This window comes from Zea mays, chromosome 2 (assembly GCF_902167145.1).
Source record: "Zea mays cultivar B73 chromosome 2, Zm-B73-REFERENCE-NAM-5.0, whole genome shotgun sequence".
NCBI classification, from domain to species: domain Eukaryota; kingdom Viridiplantae; phylum Streptophyta; class Magnoliopsida; order Poales; family Poaceae; genus Zea; species Zea mays.
The window spans coordinates 7,793,752-7,816,288 of NC_050097.1; the positions used below are offsets into that span (position 1 = coordinate 7,793,752).

The 22,537-nt window shown below is 49.9% G+C and overlaps 2 protein-coding genes across 3 annotated transcripts; one reads left to right on the forward strand and one right to left on the reverse strand.

Annotated features, from left to right (window-relative positions):
* Positions 1-7,328: 7,328 nt before the first annotated feature.
* Positions 7,329-15,623, forward strand: LOC100276441 (Peroxisome biogenesis protein 22). Of its 2 annotated transcripts, none has more exons than XM_020547593.3 (9): positions 7,329-7,685; positions 8,434-8,664; positions 8,756-8,803; positions 8,889-8,945; positions 9,022-9,123; positions 9,266-9,331; positions 14,837-14,938; positions 15,026-15,141; positions 15,312-15,623. In XM_020547593.3, exons 1-8 carry the CDS (start codon positions 7,554-7,556, stop codon positions 15,137-15,139), a joined length of 852 nt encoding a protein of 283 aa, XP_020403182.1. In that variant the 5' UTR covers positions 7,329-7,553; the 3' UTR covers positions 15,140-15,141; positions 15,312-15,623. The 2 variants fall into 2 exon arrangements, with proteins under 2 accessions (XP_020403182.1, NP_001143704.1); NM_001150232.1 differs by having other exon boundaries at positions 7,382-7,685; positions 15,327-15,620.
* A 33-nt stretch (positions 15,624-15,656) lies between these two features.
* LOC100283168 (MYND finger family protein) lies at positions 15,657-19,751 on the reverse strand. The gene is made up of 15 exons (NM_001156070.1): positions 19,559-19,751; positions 19,221-19,296; positions 19,027-19,112; positions 18,629-18,936; positions 18,266-18,378; positions 18,122-18,153; positions 17,618-17,736; positions 17,172-17,259; positions 16,891-16,939; positions 16,738-16,792; positions 16,525-16,594; positions 16,368-16,437; positions 16,202-16,278; positions 16,051-16,107; positions 15,657-15,940 (listed from the first exon to the last, which is right to left on the reverse strand). Exons 1-15 carry the CDS (start codon positions 19,652-19,654, stop codon positions 15,827-15,829), a joined length of 1,410 nt encoding a protein of 469 aa, NP_001149542.1. The 5' UTR covers positions 19,655-19,751; the 3' UTR covers positions 15,657-15,826.
* Positions 19,752-22,537: the final 2,786 nt, after the last annotated feature.

Genomic DNA, 22,537 nt, shown 5'->3' on the forward strand with positions numbered 1-22,537 from the left:
CGAGCAGTAGTGCGAAAGCGCACGCCGTGCAGCATCTTGCATGGCTGCCTCAGCTGAGTCCCGTTCAGAGATAGAATAGTGCTCTGAGCAGGCCTCTGCACCCTGGAGACTGTCCTCCGGGCAGCGCACCAAGCAAGTCGCCTCCCAGCGGTCCGGGTAGACCCCGCGACTATGCTGGTAGACCACACAGCGATACTCGACGGACCAAGTATGCCGGTCAAATGCCCGACGTAGCAGGGTGTCGAGCGCATCGTGGAAGTGACACCCGCGAGCAGCGTCGCGAGTGATGGGTCGAGCAACCCATCCTTCCGGCTCAGGGTTAGCAGAGAAGTCGGTGTCGTGGCTCGAGCTGTCGTCGCCATCTCCGTCGTCTGGGTCTCCTCCAGCAGCTACTCCAGAAGCTGGGGCGCCCAGTGGTGGTGCAGGGGGCGCCTCTAGAGGAAGCACAGGAGAGCAGCTCCTCACAGACTCTATCTCCTGGTGGAGCGAGAAAGAAGAGCCCTGCTGCTCCTGTCGTCGACGTTCCTGCTCCTCACGCAGGCGGTGGTGTAGTCTCTCCAAGTGGCTGGACTGTCCGGCCACGGGACGGCGAAGCGGACGCTCAGCAAGGCGGGAGGGTAAGAAGGGGATGACGGACTTTCGTGCAGTGTGTCTAAGTCGAGCCATCTACAAAAGACATCGCAAGCAAAAGGGTGAGAACAGAATTAATATGACCAGCAAGTAATAAGTAAATGAAGGATCAGAATGAAACACAATTTTTTAGCAAGGTATAATATATAGTAGAACATAGGTTTGGTCGGTAGGACCAACTTTTGAAGAGATATCAAAGTCAAGGTAGGGACAGAGGTCTATAATCCTTAGAACGACCATTCTACTCTAGGTTAGCGGTCCTACAGTCAGCCTGGCTCTGATACCACTTATGTCACACCCGGTTTTAGAAGGCAAACCGAATGCGAACCATGTACGTGCCAGGATCAGTTATTCACGTACACAGTAGTTACATAATATGGACATCATCACACAGTGCTCAAAATAGTATTAATAAGGGAAATAGTCGATTACATCATACGTCTGAGACGTCCATATAGTTCTTACAATAAATCAAAGTGCCGAAAAGAAACGTAGATAACGCGGCCTTCACAGGCAGCCGACTGGGGGGTTGCCGCTAACCCACACCTAGAACTCGTCGTAGTCTTGGAACTCCTGGAAGTCTCCTTCCACAGCTTCATCTTCGCCTGAGCAGTGGTTGCAATGCTGACAACCTGGGGGGGGTTTGGTGTGTAGAGCAAGGGTGAGTACACATCAACATACTCAGCAAGTATCCTGTTTGGCTGTAGTGGACTAGCTTTATGTGGGGATAAGTCAAGCAGTTGCTTTTAGTTGGTCAGGTTATTACTTACTAGTAGAAAGCCAGGTTTTAACATTAACCCAAGTTATTAGCCCAATGTATCCTTTCCAAACGGAAAGAATACCACTTACCAATACCATAATCGTAATCAGAACCATCAATCTCATTGTCACCTGTACCAAAGTATCTCTGATCAAGTATCACTAATCTCTGGAGCTCCCTTGGCCGCTCATAACCGCGAGCACGGCTGATATATCAGTTTCATAACACTCTGCAGAGGTTGTGCACTTTACCCACAAGCCGTGATTCCCTCTCTGGCCCGGGCTTGCAAGACCCTTATTCACTCCCGAGGTGAATGGCCAAGGATTCACTACGAAGCCTTTACAAAGATTCCCCGGGGCTGTAGCCACCCGTTAGGTTTCCTAAATGTACCGCACTCCTCCCCAAGGGACAAATCAACCTTGGCAGAGCGAGCCGCATACACCGAGCCCCATTGACGGCACGACGGCGAAGCGAATTACACCCCGGATCCTCTAATTATTCAGCTAAGGGCACCCCATTCCACCCTCATGGTTGCACTGTTTTTCCCGGGCGGTCATCCATTGAACAGGTCCTTACGGAGAGGCACTCGAGAAACCGCTCGAGTCCCCTTAAATGCCACAAGTATAATCATAAATAAGAACGGGAAAACAGCGTATCATAGATAACCACATCATGTTCATTGATTAAAGTTGAGCAATAGCATCAAACTAAGCAGTAATAATCCGACCCAAATAGGTAAACAAGGACATGGATAACAAAAAGCTAGTCAATCCTTAGGTATAAATGTGTGATGCGGGAGGTGAATTAAAGAATGATTAGGACAGAGATAGGTCAAAGGACACTTGCCTCCACCAACCGACTGCTGCTCAGGGGCTTCTCCTGCGAATTCCTCGGGCTCTTCGACCGGATCGTTCTCTATGCGAGCGCAAACATACATACATCCATCCACATATTTAATACAAAAGAACAGTACACCATACAAGGGAACAAATAAAGCGAATATGCATCAAGTATGACATTTGACATTGCATTTGTTATGGTTAGAAAGAAACGGGAAAAGGGTCTCGCAGGGGGTTAAAGTTTATGCACTAATGATTAGTTAAATTATGCACTCTAGTTTCAATAGGTTCCTAACAAAAGAATTCTGTTATATGCACTAGTGGGAACCTAATCATTTTAAGTTGATTAACATTGCACGGGATAAACAATTAACTAAATGAATCAACTAGCGCAACAAAATTCTAAATTAAACTTCTCATTTCCATAGCATGAACCATGATTAGTCTACCCAAAATAAGGTAATTATGATCACAGAAAGTAAATAAAATAAAATAAAAAAAATAAAAAAACAGGGGGGGCGGTTGAACCGGCCCTAGGGCGGTTGAACCGGCCGGCTGGGCGAGCGGCTGGGCCGGCCAGGGGCGCGGCCGAACCAGCGGGCAGGGGGCGGCTGGCGGGCGGCCAGGGGCCAGGGGCGGTCGAGGGCGCGGCCAGGGCGGGCCGGGGGCGCGGTTGGGCGCGGCCGGGGGCGCGGCTGGGCGCGGCCGGGGGCGCGGCTGGGCGCGGCCGGGCGGCTGGGCTGCCAAGGGGAGGGAGGAGGGGAGAGGGGAGAGGGAGGGAGGAGAGGGAAAGGGGGGGGGCTCACCGGCGATGGGCGGCCGACGGCGAGGGCGGCGGCCGAGCAGGGGGCGGCGGCGGTTAGGGCAGAGGGGTAGGGGCGGCGGCTTAGGGAGAGAGAGGGAAAATGAGAGGGAGAGAGAGAGGGAGAGGGAATTGGGGAAAAAAAAGGGGAGGTGGGGGGGCGGCTGGGCCTGCCAAGGCCCAAGAGGGGGGCGCGCAGGGGGCTTGGGCCGGCCAAGGGGCGGCTGGGCCGGCCAAGGAACCCATGGCGCGGGAGAGAGGGAAAGGGGAAGAGGGAGAGAGAAAGAAAGAGAAAGAAAAAGAAAAGATTATTTCCCTGTTTTCGAAATCTGATCTTCCTAGATGAATGCATTTGCACTTTCAAACAATCAAAGAATGCATAGCTCGGCATGGTGCATCAAACAACATAAAGTATTTTTTTAGAGTTTTTCTTTACACGGGAATTCCAAACCGAATCCCGCTAGCTTTGGAAAAAGTCAAGGTCTAGCGAGGGCAAAAAGAAAAAGAAAAGGTAACGCCCGAATTTGGCGAGTAAAGAAAAGAAAAAAAATTCAACTGCAAAATTCGGGGCGTTACATTGACGAAGGACTCCTTTTCCTTGTCGTTGATCACGATTCCCTTCCCCTTAGGATCCATCTTTTCGGGCGATTAGTCCCTTTCTTGAAGAGAACGGCTTTGATACCAATTGAGAGCACCTAGAGGGGGGGTGAATAGGTGATCCTGTAAACTTCAAAACTTAAGCCACAAAACTTTGATTAAGTGTTAGCACAGTTAATGCCAAGTGGCTAGAGAGAAGATCTTGCACAATATGATAATCACAAGGAGTTCAACACAGAGAAGACACAATGATTTATCCCGTGGTTCGGCCAAGTACAAAACTTGCCTACTCCACGTTGTGGCGTCCCAAACGGACGAGAGTTGCACTCAACTCCTCTCAAGTGATCCAATGATCAACTTGAATACCACAGTGTTATGCTTTTCTTTCAATATCCCGTTTGCGAGGAATCTCCACAACTTGGAGTCTCTCGCCCTTACACTTGAGATTCACAAAGAAATACGAAGTAAGGGAGGAAAGCAACACACACAAATCCACAGCAAAACGCGCACACACACGGCCAAGAGTCGAGCTCAAAAGACTATCTCAAGGTTCTCACAAGAACGGAGCTCGAATCACTTAGAATGACAATCGGATGCGCAAAGACTGAGTGTGGATGATCAAGAATGCTCTAAGGTTGCTTTTTTTTCTCCTCCATGCGCCTAGGGGTCCCTTTTATAGCCCCAAGGCAGCTAGGAGCCGTTGAGAGCAAATCCAGAAGGCCAATCTTGCCTTCTGTCGTCGGGCGCACCGGACAGTCCGGTGCACACCGGACACTGTCCGGTGCCCGATTTATTTCCATAAACAGCGCAGCCGACCGTTGCCGACCGTTGCAGATCTGGCGCACCGGACAGTCCGGTGCACACCGGACAGTCCGGTGCCTCCTTCCGACCGTTGGCCAGACCACGTGTCGCGCGCAGATTCCGCGGCCGACCGTTGGCTCGGCCGACCGTTGACTCACCGGACAGTCCGGTGCACACCGGACAGTCCGGTGAATTTTAGCCGTACGCCGTCGGCAAATTCCCGAGAGCGGCCTGTTCGGCCGAGGCAGCCTGGCGCACCGGACACTGTCCGGTGCACCACCGGACAGTCCGGTGCCCCAGACCGAAACAGCCCCTTGGCTGTACACAGCCACCTTTTTCCTTTTCTTTTTCTTCCTGTTTCCAAAACTTAGACAAGTATATTAGTACACAAAACCAATGTACTAAGACTTAGAAACATACCTTTGCTCTTGATTTGCACTTTGTTCATCCATTGCATAAATTCACATTTTAAGCACTTGAGTTGGCACTCAATCACCAAAATACTTAGAAATGGCCCAAGGGCACATTTCCCTTTCAGCCGGTCGAACCCCGGTCGAGCCCCTCCCCCTCCGTTGTCGCCGACGCCGTCAGCCCCCTCCCCTCTCCCTGGCTGGTGGGCCCGCGCCTCCACGCCGTCCCCCCCCCCCCCCCCCCCCCCCCCCCCCCCCCCCCGTCTCCCCCGCACCGCTGGGCCAGCTGGGCCGCCAGCCTCGCCCGCGCGAGCGCCCGCGCCCAAGTGGGCCAAAAATCCCTCCGGCCCACAAGGAAAGGAAATCCTTTTTCTTTTTGTTTTCCCATTTCTTTTCCCATTTTCCCATATATACTTATATGCTGATATTTTATGCACCAAAAATAGCTTAAATAAATTATTAGGGCACAAAAATAATAAAGTATAACAATTTGCACACTCCACAAAGGTCACCATGTTTGATGTATTGTTTTTGGCTATGTTTAATTAGCGGAAGAGGGATCCGATCCTCCGGAACTCTTAGCTCCGGAAGAAGGGCAGGAACCCGACCCCTCCGAGATTAACCTTTTGTGCCAGGAAAGCTTCGACGAAGGCAAGTCCATCCTTCCCTTGATGCATTATTTACCTATTTCTCTCTACCACTGCCTATGCCTGGATTATGGGATGGGAATCGAATCGCATGGTAAGCATGAGAGAGCCCGCATTAACTATTATTTCGATTAAAGATATGGGATAAGTAAAAAGGGGTATAAGTGAAATGTTTTCCAAAAAGAGTGCGATGAAGGGTACTCACCCTCATCACCTAGTGAAGTGGGATGATCAGGGACTCCCTGGTTTAGGGGAGGGCCTAAGGTGTTGGCTCAGCTGGTTTAGGCGTGAGCAGAAGGATCGTCCTCTCATATAAGGACCGGTTTGTCATCTTTCATTACCTGTACTCCCAAAAAGTACAACCACTCGAGGCTGTGTGGGCAGCCACTCAATCTGAACTCGTACGGTCCCACCCTAGGGTTATGAAGGCTGGGGTAGCACCGGGAGGATAAGGAAGGGGAATGTTTTGTCTGGTTTGGACATGGTGGTGGCCTGACTCCTTCCGGTATAACCATTAAGGTTCGGACGTACAAGGAAGGAAAGAGTTTCGGATTCGGGTCTCATTGGCCATGAGATCGCAGAGCCGGACTAGTGGGTAAAGTGTACCCCTCTGCGCAGAGTCTAACCCTATTCGAATAGTCCGTGTCCACTGGTATGGACGAGTCTGGTATGGTATGACAATTAGTGTTTTCTACTACAACTGGGAACAGGGAAATGTGTGTGTATGTTCTGGAAAGAAAGTAGTGCCACGGGAGCGGGAAGCTCAGTGGTGGTCAAGCAAGTGTTACTTCTATTGTCTTGGGAAAACCCTAACTATTGAGTACTGCCTTTCTCTGAAAAAGTATGAGTGACTTCAACTCCACCACAATAAGCATGTACAATATAGGTCACTTTCTCTTTACGGGAGCCGGGTGGGCTTGCGGAATACCTAGTGTATTCACCCAGATTTATTTATGTTTTTCAGCAGCTGAAGACTTCTTTTCTGCTATGCTTGATTGATGGGGCTGTGTCTTCACCCAGTTCTGCCTGTGGCCTGGGCTATTTTATCTTCCACTGCGCTTTATTTTGTTTCGGCTCACTTTCGAGCTTGTATCCCCGGTATTGTAATAACATTATTCAGACTCTGTAACTATTTGAAGTAATGAATGTGATTACTAGCCTCCTGGGACTAGTAATTGTATCACATTTGAGTCCCAAAGGATCGGGACGCTTCAGTCTAGGTACCTAGCTGCACTGCGGAGCCACAATGGCGCAACCAGATGCAACACAATGACAATTATCCGGTCAAGTCTAGGTACCTAGCTGCACTATGGAGCCACAATGGCGCAACGGAGGTGCTGGTGTCTCCATGGCACGTGGGGCTGCAAGACGTGACCATGACTTGGTGGCTGGCGCATCTGATAGGGTTTGGAGATAGGGTTTGGGAATTTTTTTTCGCCGTGAGGTACTAAGGTAGACTTTGTCGCTCCGTTGGGCCTCATGGTCCACGACAAACTATTAGGTTAGTTAGGTATGAGAAGTAGGAAGGAGATGTTTTGGTCCAAATTAACAGAATTCCTTTATTTATTGATTTATTTTCTATCCATGCATATACACTATATACATGTATATATATTAAAGTTTTTTGCCAAAAATAATGGGTATTCATTTGAATACCTTTGAATTCAATGGGCCCGCCCCTGAGTAGGGCTCCTTTGAAACGCAGGAATTTTATAAAAATTAGTTAAAAACACATAAAAACATAGGATTCGGGAAATTATACTTTGATCTAAACGAGGGCTAAATCAAAAAGGGAAAACTACAAATAGGCCTAGACCATTGGGGAGTCTCTAAAAATACTCGCTGTCCCGAGGCCCTCTACTGCAAGTTGCGCGCCTCCTCTACCCTTGAACTCTGAAAAAAAAGTTCCCGCAAAGCAAAAACTCTCTCTCCTCTTCTTCCTCGACCCTCGTCGTGGTGCGGGGCATCTCGCACCCCACCCCCTGTCCTCCCGCTCACCGGTGTGCGCGCTTTCCTAGGGTTTCCGCTGCCCCCGCCGCCCACCCTGTTCTCCTCTCGTCAGCGGCGATGGCGTCGGCGTCGGCCCCGGTGGCAGGGGCAGTGGCCGGGAATGATGACGAGCTCGCCGATCTGGTGAGGCGCCTCGTGGACGCCCTCGCTCGCTACGCTGATCGCCTGCCCTTCGACCTCGATCGCCAGGTTCGCGCTCGGATCTGTGATACCCCTGCCGCCTGTTGACGCCTTTTTTGGCCGGTCCATGCCTCGATGCGGGGGATTTGTGGGGTCCGGTCGCCCAAAAACGTCGCCTTGTTTGGGAAAGGCTTTTTTTACTACTATTGTCTAGGTAGTGTTGTGCTGTTCTGGGGTAAAATTCTAGGTTCCTAATCATCGTCGATTTGGTAATGCACTTCTTTTTGCTGTCGCGGGTCCACATGTAGCCCCACATGTATACGTTGCTGCGTAGCTCTTAATTTTCGGTGTTTCAATGCCAGAGATGCCCCCAAGTTTTGATTAACGTGAACATGTTTGGCGGAAGGATAGGTGATTAGTGTGCCCCTGTGATTTTGATGTGTTTGGTTCCATCTTTTAAAAGGTCCGCAGCATTTTTCTTGCAACACTACATATTTGTACCGCAACAGTTTGAATTGCACGACACATGCACTTGATGTGTTTGATATGGTTGTCTTGATTGACAGCATTGTACAATAGCTCTTTTAACATCGTATAGCCGAAGAAAATGCTCTTGTTGGTTCGTGGTTCCCTTGATAAATCTAGCATCTATGACATCTAGGCTGATCGTTTATTGAAGGCAACGTTGCTTTGTAAAAAAGTCCATGCCTTATTTTTGTAGATACACATAAACAAATGTACAACTTGCATGTTTATGATGTATTAATTTGAGCTCCCATCACAAGAATTACTGAATTTCTTCGTGGCCATGCTTCAGAAGCTCCGTTCACTTACTACACTTGCTGCAATCTCGATCACACTTCTGTTTGCCTGGAAAATGTTGAGAGGTCCTCAAGAGCAACCTCCGAGGCCTCGTAGGAGGATTGCCCCATCGTCAAGCAACACCAGCACTAGATCGCGACCAGGTGCTTTAACCACAACAGATGCTTGTTCATCAGCAGATTCAAGAGCACACGAAGCAGTCAACCAGCTGTTCCAACCAGTAAATGTATTGCTTGATTTTCATTTGTTAAATACTGAGATGGTGCAGCTGTTTTGCTAGAACTCTCCGGTTTGATAGTTGATTGTTTCTTCTGCAGCTGACTCTTGAGCAGCTTGTCAAGCATAAGCTAAGTGGAGGACGAAGGGTACTCCGCTATAGCTTCTTCCTCACGACAGTTATCAGATTTATAGAGTAATGCTATATTGATGGATGTTTTTTTTTGTTTTCAGTTCACATGCCGCTTGCTTGGTGTGATTTTGGAAGAAACAGCTCCAGAGGAGCTTCAGGTGGGGCTGTGATGCCGTTGCATTGATGCCAAAACTAACTTCACTAGTCAACTAATGGATTTATATCTTCTTGCAGAACCATGTCACAGTGAAGCCTTCCGTGGTGGAGGTTCTCCTAGAAATTGCAAAAATTTGTGATGTGTATTTGATGGAGTGCGTCCTTGATGACGAAAGCGAGGCAAGTGCACATAGCAATATTCTTCTCCTTTTGATAATATGGGAGCACACGAACCAATAGCTCTTCGGTCTACGGTTTTCGATTTCATAGTGTTTGTGTTATTCTATATGTACGAAATTTAGAATCTGAATGATTTCTGCAGGGAAAGGTTTTATCGGCCCTGAGTGAGGCTGGCCTTTTTGCTGGTGGCGGCTTGATAAAAGATAAGGTAGGCTGCAAGCAACAACTGATTGTTATTCTAGTATTTGCTTACAACCATCGGTTGTGTGGGGAACCCTAACCCTGTCTTAGGGATGGGTGTTGTATTAATAGACTTGAGTTAACTGGGTATGGCCCATTACACAAGGGTGAGAGAGTAATTACACGAGGAGAACCCTAAACAGGATTCTAACACCCTACCCCCAGTCGCAACTCTATCTTGTCCAGATGTTGAGACTGGATCGAAAGTCTAAAAATACACTCGACGGTAACCCCTTGGTGAAGATGTCGGCTAACTGCAGCGTGGTGGGGACGCTGAGAACCCAAACGTTATCGGCAGCGACACGCTCGCGGACGAAGTGCAGGTCGATCTCCACGTGCTTCGTGCGCTGATGCTGCACGGGATTGGTGGAGAGGTAGACCGTGCTGATGTTGTCGCAGTAAACGAGGGTGGCGCGCTGCAGGGGGATGTGGAGCTTGTTGAGGAGTTGGCGCAGCCACGGCGCAGCCAGGAGGCCTTAGCCACGTCGTTGGCCTCGGCGCGGTACTCGGCCTCTATGCTGGAGCGGGATACGACGGGCTGTCGCTTGGCGGCCCAAGAGACGAGGTTGGCGTCTAGGAACACGGCATAACCGGATGTGGGTCGGCGCGTGTCGGGGCAGCCAGCCCAGTCAGCATCGGTGTAGACGACTAGCTCTGACGTCGGGGATGGTCGGAGTAGCAGTCCGTAGTTGAGGGAGCCACGGAGGTAGCGTAGGATTCGCTTGAGGGCGGTCAGGTGGGGCTCCCGCGGGGTGTGCATATGCAGGCACACCTGCTGGACGACGTAGGCGATGTCGGGCCTGGAGAAGGCGAGGTACTGGAGCACGCCCGTGAGGCTCCGGTAGGACGTCGCGTCGGCGACCGGGGGCCCGTCGTCCTCAGAGAGCTTCTCTTGAGTATCGACAAGTGTGGAGTAGGGCTTGTAGTCGGATATGCCATCCTGCTCCAGGATGTCGATGGCATTCTGGCGCAGGTGGAGGAAGATACCCTAAGGCCGGCGCTCGGCGGTGATGCCGAGGAAGTGGTGGAGGGGCCCCAGGTCCTTCATCGCGAACTCCTGCAGAGGGGCGACGATCGTGCGCTGTAGAAGGTCGGCGATGGTTGTCGTGAGCACAATGTCGTCGACGTAGAACAGAAGTTAGACGTTGTCGTCGCCGCGTCGGTAGATGAACAGGGACGTGTTCGACTTGGCCTCGACGAAGCCGATGGAGGCCAAGTAGGAGGCGAAGCGACTGTACCATGCCTGTGGCGCCTACTTGAGGTCGTACAGTGAGCGGTTCAGCTGGCAGACCAGATCCGGACGAGCGGCATCAACGAAGCCGGTGGGCTGGCTGAAGTAGACAGTCTCTGTCAGAGTGTCATGGAGGAAGGCATTCCTGACGTCAAGCTGATGGATCATCCAGTTCCGAGAAAGGGCGAGGGAGAGGACAGAGCGTACATTGGCGAACTTGACGACAGGGCTGAAGGTCTTATCGTAGTCCACTCTGGGGCGCTGGGTAAAGCCCTAAAGGACCCAACGGGCCTTGTAGCGGTCGAGGGAGCCGTCTGAGGTCGGCTTGTGGCGAAAGATCCACTGCCACTTCTCGGTGACCACATTGGTGCCCGGTGGACACGGCACTAGGTCCCAAGTGTGGTTGGCCAGTAGAGCCACATACTCCTCCATAGCCCGACGCCAGTGTGGGTCAGCGAAGGCGATGCGAACGGAGGACGGGACCGGGGATGCGTCCGGAGGAGTTGTAGTCGTATCAGCTGCTAGGATCAGTCGGTCGACAAGGCGGAGAACGTCAGCGGTGCGCCGAGTCACCATGGGGTGGACGTGTCTGGGGTCGCGGTGGATGACGACCGGGTGGTACGCAAGCGGCTCGGAGCGGGCCGCTGGGACGTCTGGAGCCGCGGCGGTGATAGACGACGGTAGGGTCGGCGAAGCGAGCCACGCTCGTCAACGGTCCCGGGTCAGTGGGCGCCGAGGGAGTGGCACGCACGCGACGGTGGTAGACGAGGGCGGGGTCAGCAAAGCGAGCCACGCTCGTCGACGGGGCCGCGCTTGGCGCAGGAAGGGTCGACGGGGCTGCGCGTGGCGCGAGCGGAGGCGTCGAGGTGGCACGTGGTGCAGGCAACGGCGCAAGGCGAGGCGCCTTGGGTGAGGGGGAACCGTGTCGGACTCAAGGAGGGAGGCGAGATCGGTGGGTGGGGAGGGGCCAGCAAGGGGAAACACACCTTCGTTGAAGACGACGTGACGAGAGATGATGTGCGGTGGGAGACGAGGTCAAGACAGCCATACCCCTTGTGATCAGGGGACTAGCCAAGGAAGAGGCAGTGAGTGGAGCGAGGAGACAACTTATGGGGAGTGGTGGCGGAAGTGTTAGGATAGCAGGCACAATCGAACACGCGAAGGTGGTCATAGGAGGGGGTTGTGTCGTATAGGGCGAAGTGGGGAGTAGGGTGGCTTACCGCCTTCGAGGGAAGACGGTTGAGTGTGTGGCGATGTGCAGGGCCTCTGTCCAGTAGCTGGCAGGGAGAGACCCTGGAAGAGAAGGCAACGAATCATATTAGTGGTGGTGCGAATCATGTGTTCGGTCCCGCCGTTCTGGGCAGAGGTGTAGGGGCACGAGAGACGCAACTGAACGCCATGAGTGAGAAAGAAAGAACGGGAGACGTGGTTGTCGAACTCGCGACCATTGTCACACTGCAGGGCATGGACCGGGCGACGAAACTGGGTGGATACCCAGGCAAAGAAGTGTGTGAGGGTGGTGAACGTGTCAGACTTTAACCGAATTGGAAAAGTCCAAAGAAAATGGAAAAATCATCCAAAATCACCAAATAGTATTTATAACCAAATAGGCTGAGTACAGGGGAGGTCTAGAGATCACAATAAACCAAGTCAAAAGCTTGCTCAGCCCGAGAAGTAGTAAATGGGAGACGAGTATGTTGGCCTAACTGACAAGCATGACAGAGACCCTCAAAATGCCCCTACTACATGAAGGATCTAAACTGCTGGTAATCTTGGTCATGACGTTGGGTCCTGGAGATCGAGACGACGATGGCAAGTGGTGGAGGTGGTGGAGACCAGGACAGGAGGCGGAGATGCGCCGATGCTGGAAGGTCAGAGCGTGTAGAGTGGCTTCGCGCTATCACAGCAGGCGAGGGGGTCCTGGTGGCCAGATCCTTCACAAAAAACCCAGAGGGGTCAAACTCAATGGAACAAGAATTGTTGGTGGTGAACCGACGAACAGAAAGAAGATTATGTGTGATGTGTGGGGCTACGAGAACGTCGTTGAGATAAAACGGCCCACGGAGAACCGAGACACCTACTGAGGTGACCAGCAGAGTGGAACTGTTGCCAACGACGATTGAGGAGGGATGGGAGGAATGGAGGGGTGGGAGCGAGAGAGAGTGCCTGCAGTGGGGTGGTGCGATAGGAAGCACCGGAGTCGATGACCTAGTCAAAGGAGGGTGGGGCCATCACCATGGTGCTGAAAGCGGCGTCGAGGAAGGCGTGGTCCCATCCTCCAGCTAGCGGGGACCAAGGAGTCGAGGTGGGGGTCCCCGAGGGCGGGAGCTGGGGCGGAGCTGGCGACGTCGGTGGCACACCATAGGGAGGCATCGGAGGCACGCCGTTGGGAGGCGCTGTCAGGAGAGCCGACGCTGGAGGACGAGAGACACTTGGGGCCTGACCCGACCACATGGAGATGGTCCCGGTCCAGGGGTTGTAGAATGATGACAACGCCTGGCCGTCACCCCCGCGGTCGCCCTTGCGGGGGCGACGACCTCGGGCGACGGTGGAAGCCGCACGAGGAGCCGCAGGGGCCACGGGAGGACGGCAGGCAGGGGCTCGGTCGACGGAGGACGAGGGGTCTGCCCCACGGAGGGCGCCTGACCGCCGGGAGGAGCACTATAGAGGGTCGGAGCCGGAGTGGGTGCCTTAGTCACCATGGTGAGCTCCTCGAGGAGAAGCTGACTCCGCACGACATCGAAGGTGGGAAAGGGCACGGTCCTCTTGATGAGAGCCTTCAGGTGGCCATAGCGGAGGCTGAGGCCACGCATAAGGTTCAACACCAAGGTACGGTCGGCGATCGGCTCGCCGAGGTCGCGGAGGGAGTTCGTCATGCCCTTCATTTGGCGGCAGTACTCCCCACGGAGAGATCCCCTTGAGAGAAATGGTGGAACTGGACGTCGAGGTACCCGAGCGTCCTGGTTCTCGAGGAACTGTTCCTCGAGGGCGAGCCACGCCTGTCGGCTCGTGTTCGCCTCATCACAAATGATGTCCTGTAGCTCGACGGTGATGGTGCCGTGGAGCCACGAGAGCGCCACACTGTCCATTAGGCACCAGGATGGAGACGGCGGGTCGACGAGGTCGGCGAGGACATGGTCGGCGAGAGCATACCGCCGAAGCGTGAGAGGACCTGCCCCCACCAACGAGGGTAGTGGGAGGATGCCAGGTCCAACACGATGGACACGAGGGATCGAATGTTGTGCAGCCCGGCGGCCTGAGCGTGGAGAGCGGTGATGTGGTCAGCGTCGAGTCCAGAGGCTAAGGGAGCCTCAGGAGTGACCGGAGGAGCCGCCTGGGCGACCGAAGGGTGGCCGAGGATGAGGCGCTGTGTGGTGGCCATCTGTGCGGTCAGGGCGGCGCCCATGGCACGCTCTTGCTCCAGGGCGAGGGACACGGCGCGCTCACGCTCCTGCGAGGCAGCCACGGTGGCCTGGATCGTAGCGATGGCAGCGACCAACAAGGAGTCGGTAGCGGGGGCCATCGGTGCGGGAGCAGCGAGGGTGAAGCCCGGCGGGGGTTGACGGGGGCGTTGTTGCACAGGTGAGAGGTTGTCGGGGAGAGGTGCGAGACCGGCGACGTAGGGGACCCTGTCCACGACGCGGTCGCTACTGCGGGTAGAGGGGAAGAGGCCATGGCCAGCGGGGAGACCCCCGGCGGCGAGCTGCTGGGTGACCGTGACCAGGGCTGTGGTGTCGGCGGCGGTTGCTGCACCCAGGCCCGCGGCGTTGGTGGTGGTCGCCGATGGGGACGTGCCGATGGGGAAGTCGGCCATGGCGGAGGCGGGGTTGGGGGCGCCGCGGCTAGGACGGAACGGTGGCAGGCGTTGCAGCAGAGGAGCCGGGGCGGCTGCTGGGGGCGCCGCTGCAGGAGGACCAGCGGCCGGTAGTGGGGGCAGAGCGGCGGCGAGAGCGCCACGGCAGGAGTAGGAAGGGGCCGACGGCGGCAAGGAGGGAGAGGAGCCTGCGGCTGGGGGCTGGCGGCTAGGAGGGAGGTCAAAAAAAATAAACCTAGCATGTGGGAAACTCTAACCCTGTCTTAAGGATGAGTGTTGTATTAATAGACTTGAGTTAACTGGATCTGACCCATTACACAGGGGTGAGAGAGTAGTTATTACATGGGAAGAACCTCAAACCCTAAATGGGACTCTAACATGTTGTTTGCCATGTAAATATGTAACCTAACATCTCTTAAAATCTGCAGGTTCTCTTCTGTAGTACAGATAACGGCCGCACATCTTTCGTTCGGCAACTCGAACCTGATTGGCACATCGACACAAGTCCTGAAATCGTTCACCAATTAGCTGTAAGTACACAAACAGCCGCACCCACGGACACTCCACTGACATAGTCTTTGATTTGCTATTCATCGGTATGTTTGTTTGCCCTGCAGAGGTTTATCAAATATCAACTGCACATTTCACCGCAGCGACCGGAAAGAACAGCATCCAATGTCTTCAGCGCTCCAAGCCTGGAACAATATTTTGGAGGCCTAGACCAGAGATAGAGGTATAGTAGAGCACACGCGCCTTGATATGTTGTGTCTTAATGATGATCTGTCTTGATATGTTGTGTCTTAATGATGATCTGTTAACGTGGAACACTTATAAACAATATAAGAAGATCCAAGATGATGATTGCGTGCAACTCCAGAAGAATTAATACCCTAATTTCCATAGTTTCTTTACCTGCAGGTCAAACTCCATCCAGCGAAGTGTTGGCAGCGGCTTAGTGAGAACGGAGGACATCATTGTTTTTTTTTTCCTTCTTTCGTCAGCTCGGCTCGAGTGATGGAACTCATTTTTCCTGTACCATGTGTAAAAGCCTGTGCTATGTACACGTTGTTGTGCGATATGCAGTGCCCCCATAATCTATGCAGGGAGATGACAAATGTAATACTAGCATACTTGGCGAATCAGCCAGTTGTGTTAATGTACAAGTATAACCAAAATAGTTGCAAGTGTCAACCTGCTGCTATTGCCATTCGCTCTTGTGGTTGTGTTAGTCCCATGAGGCTGCTGGTTACGACGACTGATCGTCTGTTCGTCACTATTCATATTCATTGGACAACAACAAAACTTTTGCAAGTTACAGCCGAAAACAAACATCATTTTGTGCACTCACTTCTCGCGAGCTTTCAAAACTACCCAGTGACATAGGCTGAATGCCGCAAAATTCAAACATATTTGTCCTTTCAGACCGGTCGCTCTTCTTGGCATTTCAAGCATGTACACGTGAACCCGTAATCTGCAAGCTGCGCCTGCCTCTCCTCGTAAGGAAGGTCTTCATCGATGTAGGCGATGGTAATCTGGAAAGTTCATCGTCAGGTCGTTAGGACAGGTGCAACACAGCCTAGCCGTAGCCGAAGTTCTCGCCTTGGTTGCAGAATCGAAACGATTTGACCAAAGAACAGGATACCTCTTCGTCCTTGCTGATGGGCCTAAGGGCAATTATCACTGCATGGCCATCCTTGTCCTACGGCGGTATTTCAACAGATCAGATCTGCCTTGCTGACTGACGGCAAATCGGCATGAAAAATGAAATGGTAAAAAAAAATGCATGCACTCACCTCGTCTCTCTTAAATGCTTTAGCATTTGGACGGCATGAATGGTTCATGCAGCTCTGCAGAGGAAAGAATGCCGTTCCTGCCAGCGAGAAATCATTAGGGACAATAATTTATACAGTTGAGCAAGCATAGGTACATAACAAGTACTGCAGAAGGGGCTGTGCATACCCTCGCACGGAACTAAGTAGTCTTCTCCTAAAGCATCTAGGAATGGCCCTGTCACCTTCTCTGCTTCCTCCTAGAGCAGAGTGCAATTCAGGTTTACAAACGACTGGGTTCTTTTCAGATTAAAAACAACCGAAACTTTGGCCAACCATGAACATACCTTGTCGCTCTCTGGAAGACCGTCAATGTATATGAAATAGTCTTCAACTGGTGATGCGACAACTAAATCACTGCAACAAAAGAGAGGAGAGCATTTTGAGATATTATGATGTCAAATGCAGAACAGGTATTCGTGCTCATTATAGGTGCAAATAAAATAATGACATCGCATGCATGTCCATCAGCATTAAAATAAATAGATAAATCCACTTACAGATTGTTCAGCTCAAACATGCCAATTATATGGCCATAGATGTCAAGCGAAAACACTAGACCATTGTTAAGGAAACTTCAAAAATGGATAAGAAAATAATGTCAAGTAAACCTATAGATGTCGAACAAGTCTGTGGACTACTGAAAAGGATACAAGGCGCACACTCAGGATCAAAGATTGCATCCTTGAGAAGCTGCAGTGACTGCAAAATACAATCAGCATGTCAGTGACTGAATAGATACATCACAGCAGAATAAGTTCAATTCATTTATATGTTATTGTATAATTTATTATTTTGGCCGTACAATATATTAAATTGATACATTAATGGAAAAGATGCTCCATTGAAGTGGCCAGAGTACAATTCGATCAGTAGGATGTGAACTAATAGTTTCATGATGTCCAATAAAGTGAATTATCTGCTGCATAATTACCGTAAACGCCAGATCCCTTATCTGCTGTCTAAACAATTCTTCTTCACTGGAATCAACATCTTCAGGCAAAGCAACACACTCCCACCATCTGCAAGCATAAGTTTTGCTTTCACAAGTTTGTACTAGATAAACCGGATTTTTGTGATTTTGTCACAACACAACAAATGTCTCCCATCAAGGCACATGAAAGCCATCCAGAACTAGCCTTCTAGCTGGCAAATTGTGAAGAATAAAGGTTCAAGTCATGCCATGAGAATGTCATTGACTGTTAAAGAAAGTTTGCAGGTTATACTATTTCATTGAATTGTTACTACGCACACAAAAACTGAACAACAATTATCATGCTCAACAACAGCTGTCATGCAACACTGTTTCTTAGTGATGCACTCAACAAGTAATCACTCCAGGTTGTCTGGGGAAAAGTCACACAAGCTCATTCTTGTTACCTCTTTTTGAAGCCCATTGAAAGTGGTTTCCATGCTTCCAAGAGGAGCGAAGAGCTTGATTCATGAGACACATGCTGTCTTTTGAGTTTCCTATATCTCAACAAGGTGAAAGTGATAGCCTGACATATAAAAGCGGATGTTTGTGAATGAGAATCAAGAAGTGTTATTGGATTGCAACCTAGAGGCCAGAAGACAAAGAGTGATTTTTTTGTTTGCTCTTTTTAGCCTCATGAAATTCATATAATCGTCTTATCATGAAATGATCTGTTTTGGTGCATTGGTCTATAGCAGGTTCACAGTTTTGACAAATATTGGCGACTGATATCAACTCTTAAGTCTGATGCTCAAATTTCTATGTGCATTTGACCAAGACTAAGCTGCAATTTTAAAATATAAAAAGAAGATATCACTTGAACAAGATTAGAAATGCGAAACAAATATAGTAAATTAGACTGATCTTTGGATGCAAACATACTATATAGTATGCATACTTCTGCCACTTACCTTGGCAGCAACCAAAAAAATATCATTGGTTTCTGAAATAAAGAACAACTATCATCAGAAAATAGGTTTCCAACTTAAATGAAAAGTGGAAGCTGGACATTGTGCCATAATGATGCAGACCATAAATATTTAGTGCTGGCTTACCATTAGCATGCCCCACAAATTTCTGAAGGGCAGATTTCCGCAATGGTTCAGTCTTGGATCCAGCACACAGCAAAGAGTGATAAGAATCCCAATCGGAATCCGCACATGATTGGCTGTACAAATTGCAATATTACTTAACCAAGTTTTCTTCTCAAGGTTATATTTAAACGAAATATCCAAGAAATAACAAGAGTAATTTTTATAGTCACAAGTTTTGTACACGGAAATTAGGTCTGAAGAAATAGTGAGGAGAAACAGATATCATATGTTGTGCCAAGAGAAGTTAGTTTTCAGGCCTATATAATCATCTCTGGTGCCACCTCGCAAATCAAGAAGTATTCACAAATTATTAGGAACACAAACCTGCAGTAGAGTTCTCCCTCACATCCACCAGGGCAAGCAACAACTGGTGGCAAACAGAACTGATCGGTTAAAGGCAACAGCGTATTACCATCCATAAGTGACAACAGGACCTCTTGTGGCACAGCATTGCTATTTCCATTTGATGCACCGGAACAGCCAGTACTTGACCCAACATCACTCCCATGGCAGTGTCTCTCGGTAGTGCCATCACCACTACCACCAAGGCTTTGCAAATACAATCTACGCCCAATTTGGTACTCTATAGAACCAATGAAGTGGAAGCAGTAACTACACACAACACAGTCAATCTGCAAAAAGGCACATAGAAACCGGAACAGCCAGTTAGTTTTCAAATAAACGGCGCAATGGATTATTTACTTTCGATCAAATGGGATAACCTTGTTAAGGCTGTCCTGAGCACCGACCAACATTTGGTCCTTCAGAACAAGGTCGTCTTCACCAAAGTCCCTATTTGCATAAACACCTGAAAGAACCGGTTTGTTGAAAATGGGAGCTTTTACCTTATGCCAATTTTACATAACCAGATCAGGCTGAGTGGCTGCCCTCTAAATTATAGCTCAGCAACGGATACCTTTCCCATGCTTGCCACTGTAGCTCACTCTAATGCCATCAAGCTTCTTGGACCGTATGAGTTCACCATAGTATTCCTGATGAAGAAACAAAAGGCAGCATATTCATTACCTGATACTCGCACTGATGTTAACACCCAGATATAGCATTTCTCGCATAATTTTGTACCAACGCTATCAAAGCCTAAGATACCACACCAACAACGCCAACGCCATGAAAAGCCTGGATTCGGAAAGGTTCGACCAAAGTAACAGCTTTGATGCCAAGAGACTGTTCAATCAAGGGATTCTCAAGCAAACAGGCTAGTCGCACAGAAGGGGCCAGAAAGAAAGCAAGAACCTGGGCTGATTGGAGAGGAGGCGTGGCGAGGAGCTGAGCGATTTGGAGCGCAAACTCCCTGTCTAGATCGCACGGGCTGACGCTGCTAGCATCCATGCCGTTGGGGTGCCAACCGGAGCTTCTCGCGGCGGGTACGTCGGTCCCTGGCCGCGCCGCCGCTGCTTTTGCTGGCCGCTGGGGTTTTGGGGTTCTGGCGTGCGGAGACGGTAGTACGCATCCGCCACATGAAGACGTAAATATACCTTACGCCGTTAGGAAGTGAAAGCGTAACCATTTGGTTTTCTCTCTTCCAATGTTTAAGCAAGAGAAAGAAAAGCGTAACCCATTGTTTTTCTCTGTTCAATGTTTTTTAATCAATAGAAAGAAAAGTAAAGCCTCTAGCATTCCAAATTCTTCGCATGAGAAATAGTGTACCATGTGAGATGTGACAAAAAATATATACGTTGGGTATGATAGAGGTGGTGGTTGGACTGTATGCTAAGTTTAAGGTTTTTTGTGAAGTTTTAGTAGGAATCTGCAAATTCTAGGTTTTTTTCGTGGATGATTGCTTTTTTCTCAAAGATATTTTTATTTGTTAAACGATACTTCTGAACTAGTTGTGAGCACTTAATATTCTTAGAGTGGTAATTTTTATTCCAGTAAGTAGGAATTACTGAGTAGTGTGCTCTCAGTACTGAGTGAGTTTATTGGTCCTGCTCCTGCCAATTCAAATCGTAGATTCAAAATTTTATTGTTCGCCTCAGAAAGAAACATGCAAAACAGTTGCAAAACAGTGCTCATTCGGTTCAAAATGTGCAGACAACAATTCAAATTATATAAAGGGATAAGTATAAATCAGAACCTGGGTTAGGTCAGATAGCATGATATGACAACATAAACGAATACAAATAATTCTGGCCAACAGACCTGGATAGCAACATCAACCATCATTGTTTGGCCCTGCACTTTGAAGTCTCGATGACTTCGATAGCTAGAAAACCAGAGTCTGACTCTAGCTTATTGTTGCTAAAAAATGTTGTACGGATCTAGTGCTCTAGCAATGGTATGTGTTGCGTTGGTGAAGCTAAGACAAACCCGCGGGCACCGGTTGGCTTGTTCGGCTAATATTCACCCCAGTATATATGGGATGAAGGGAATTAGGGTATAAATTAAATTAATTTATACTTCAATCCATCTCAACTCATATGTATATGAGTGAATCCTAGAATATCAAACATAGTCTGAGAAAAAAAAAGTATGACGTCATCCACGTGAGTATGTAAAACTAAAATTTATTAAAGTGATACTTTAATTGGGGAAGGTTAGAGCAACTCCATGAAGGAGTCCTAAATTTGATCCCTAAATATTGTTTTGGGACCGAATTAATTTGTTTTAGGACTCTGAATACATCATCATCATCTCCAACAACCGGACCTTAAACATGTGTTTGTCAACTAATTCACCTTCATGGGCCCACGCGCATGCCCTGTTCATGTGTCGCAAATAGACGTGATCTGTTCGGCTAATATTCACCCCCAATTTATATGGATTGAAGGGGATTGGGTGTAAATTAAATTAATTTATATCTCAATCCATCTCAACTCATGTGTATATGAGTGAATACTAGAGTATCAAACATAGTCTGAGCGGAAAAAAGTGTGGTGTCATTCACGTGAGTACGTAAAACTAAAAGTTATTAAAGTGATACTTTAGCTGGGGAAAGTTAGAGCAACTCCAAGAATGAGTCCTAAATATTGTTTTGGGCCCAATTTGATTTATTTTAGGACTATGAATACATCATCATCTCCAACAAACGGACCTTAAACATGTGTTTGTCAACTAATTCACCTTCATGGGTGAAAGAAAAATAGGGTTTAACCTTTTCCTATCAATGATTTTGGTGGTTGAATGCCCAACACAAATAATTGGACTAACTAGTTTGCTCTAGATTATATATTCTACAGGTGCCAAAGGTTCAACACAAACCAATAAAAAGATCAAAGTTAGGGTTCAAAAGAAAGGAGCAAAAGAAACCGAAGAGAACCCTCGTCTGGCGCACCGGACAGTGCCCGGTGCACCAAGGGTCGTACACTCTGAACTCCTCACCTTCGGGTTTCTCAGGGCACACTCCGCTATAATTCACCGGACCATCCGGTGTGCCACCGGACTGTCTGGTGTGCCAGCGGAGTAACAGCTATCCAGCGCAACGGTCGTCTGCAAAAGCGTGAACAGTGCGCGCAGAAGTCAGAGCAGGCATCAGAGGCGCACCGGACAGTGAACAACACTTGTCCGGTGCCGCACCGGACTGTCCGGTGCGACATGAAGTCAGTGCTCCAATGGTCAGAATCTTCAGAACCCTAACGGTTGGGTGACGTGGCTGGCGCACCGGACTGTCCGGTGCGCCCATCGACACACAGCCTCCCCAACGGCTATATGGTGGTTGAGAGCTATAAATACCCACCAACCACCACCACTTCAAGCATCCAAGTTTTTCAGACATCTCATTCAATACAAGAGCTAGTGCAATCAATACAAGACATAATTCAAAAAAATCAAATTCTCTCCAAGTCCCAAATTCACTCCAAACTCCTAGTGACTAGAGAGAGTTTTTTGCTCGTGATCTTTGAGCTCTTGTTCTTGGATCGCTTTTGTCGGCGTTTCGAGACCGGGGGGTCCCTAGGCCGACTAGTGAAATGTCGTCGTGTGCCCCAGCCCAGATGGGTCGGCGCGAGGCCGAGCGCGAAGGGGGGAGAAAGGTGGCCGGAGTCGGGCGTGAGAGAGGTGGAAATCCCGCGGCCTTCGTGTTTGTCCCGCGCCCAGGTCGGGTGCGCTTGTAGTAGGGGGTTACAAGCGTCCACGCGGGAGAGGGAGCGAGCGGCCTCACGCGAGCGCCTGTCTCGTCCTCGTCCCCGCGCGACCAACACTCTCTAAGAGGGTCCTGGTCCTTCCTTTTATAGGCGTAAGGAGGGGATCCAGGTGTACAATGGGGGGTGTAGCAGA

What these genes read in the sequence shown, in the direction of transcription:
- LOC100276441 (XM_020547593.3), top strand. Translation starts at nt 7,554, where the DNA reads ATGGCGTCGGCGTCGGCCCCGGTGGCAGGGGCAGTGGCCGGGAATGAT. An exon ending in AGCTGTTCCAACCAGTAAAT is followed by an intron (nt 8,665 to 8,755) that starts GTATTGCTTGAT and finishes TTTCTTCTGCAG; the next exon opens with CTGACTCTTGAGCAGCTTGT. An exon ending in CAGCTCCAGAGGAGCTTCAG is followed by an intron (nt 8,946 to 9,021) that starts GTGGGGCTGTGA and finishes ATCTTCTTGCAG; the next exon opens with AACCATGTCACAGTGAAGCC.
- LOC100283168 (NM_001156070.1), bottom strand. Translation starts at nt 19,654, where the DNA reads ATGGATGCTAGCAGCGTCAGCCCGTGCGATCTAGACAGGGAGTTTGCG. An exon ending in TAAGGGATCTGGCGTTTACG is followed by an intron (nt 16,940 to 17,171) that starts GTAATTATGCAG and finishes TGTATTTTGCAG; the next exon opens with TCACTGCAGCTTCTCAAGGA. An exon ending in CTACTTAGTTCCGTGCGAGG is followed by an intron (nt 16,279 to 16,367) that starts GTATGCACAGCC and finishes TCTCGCTGGCAG; the next exon opens with GAACGGCATTCTTTCCTCTG.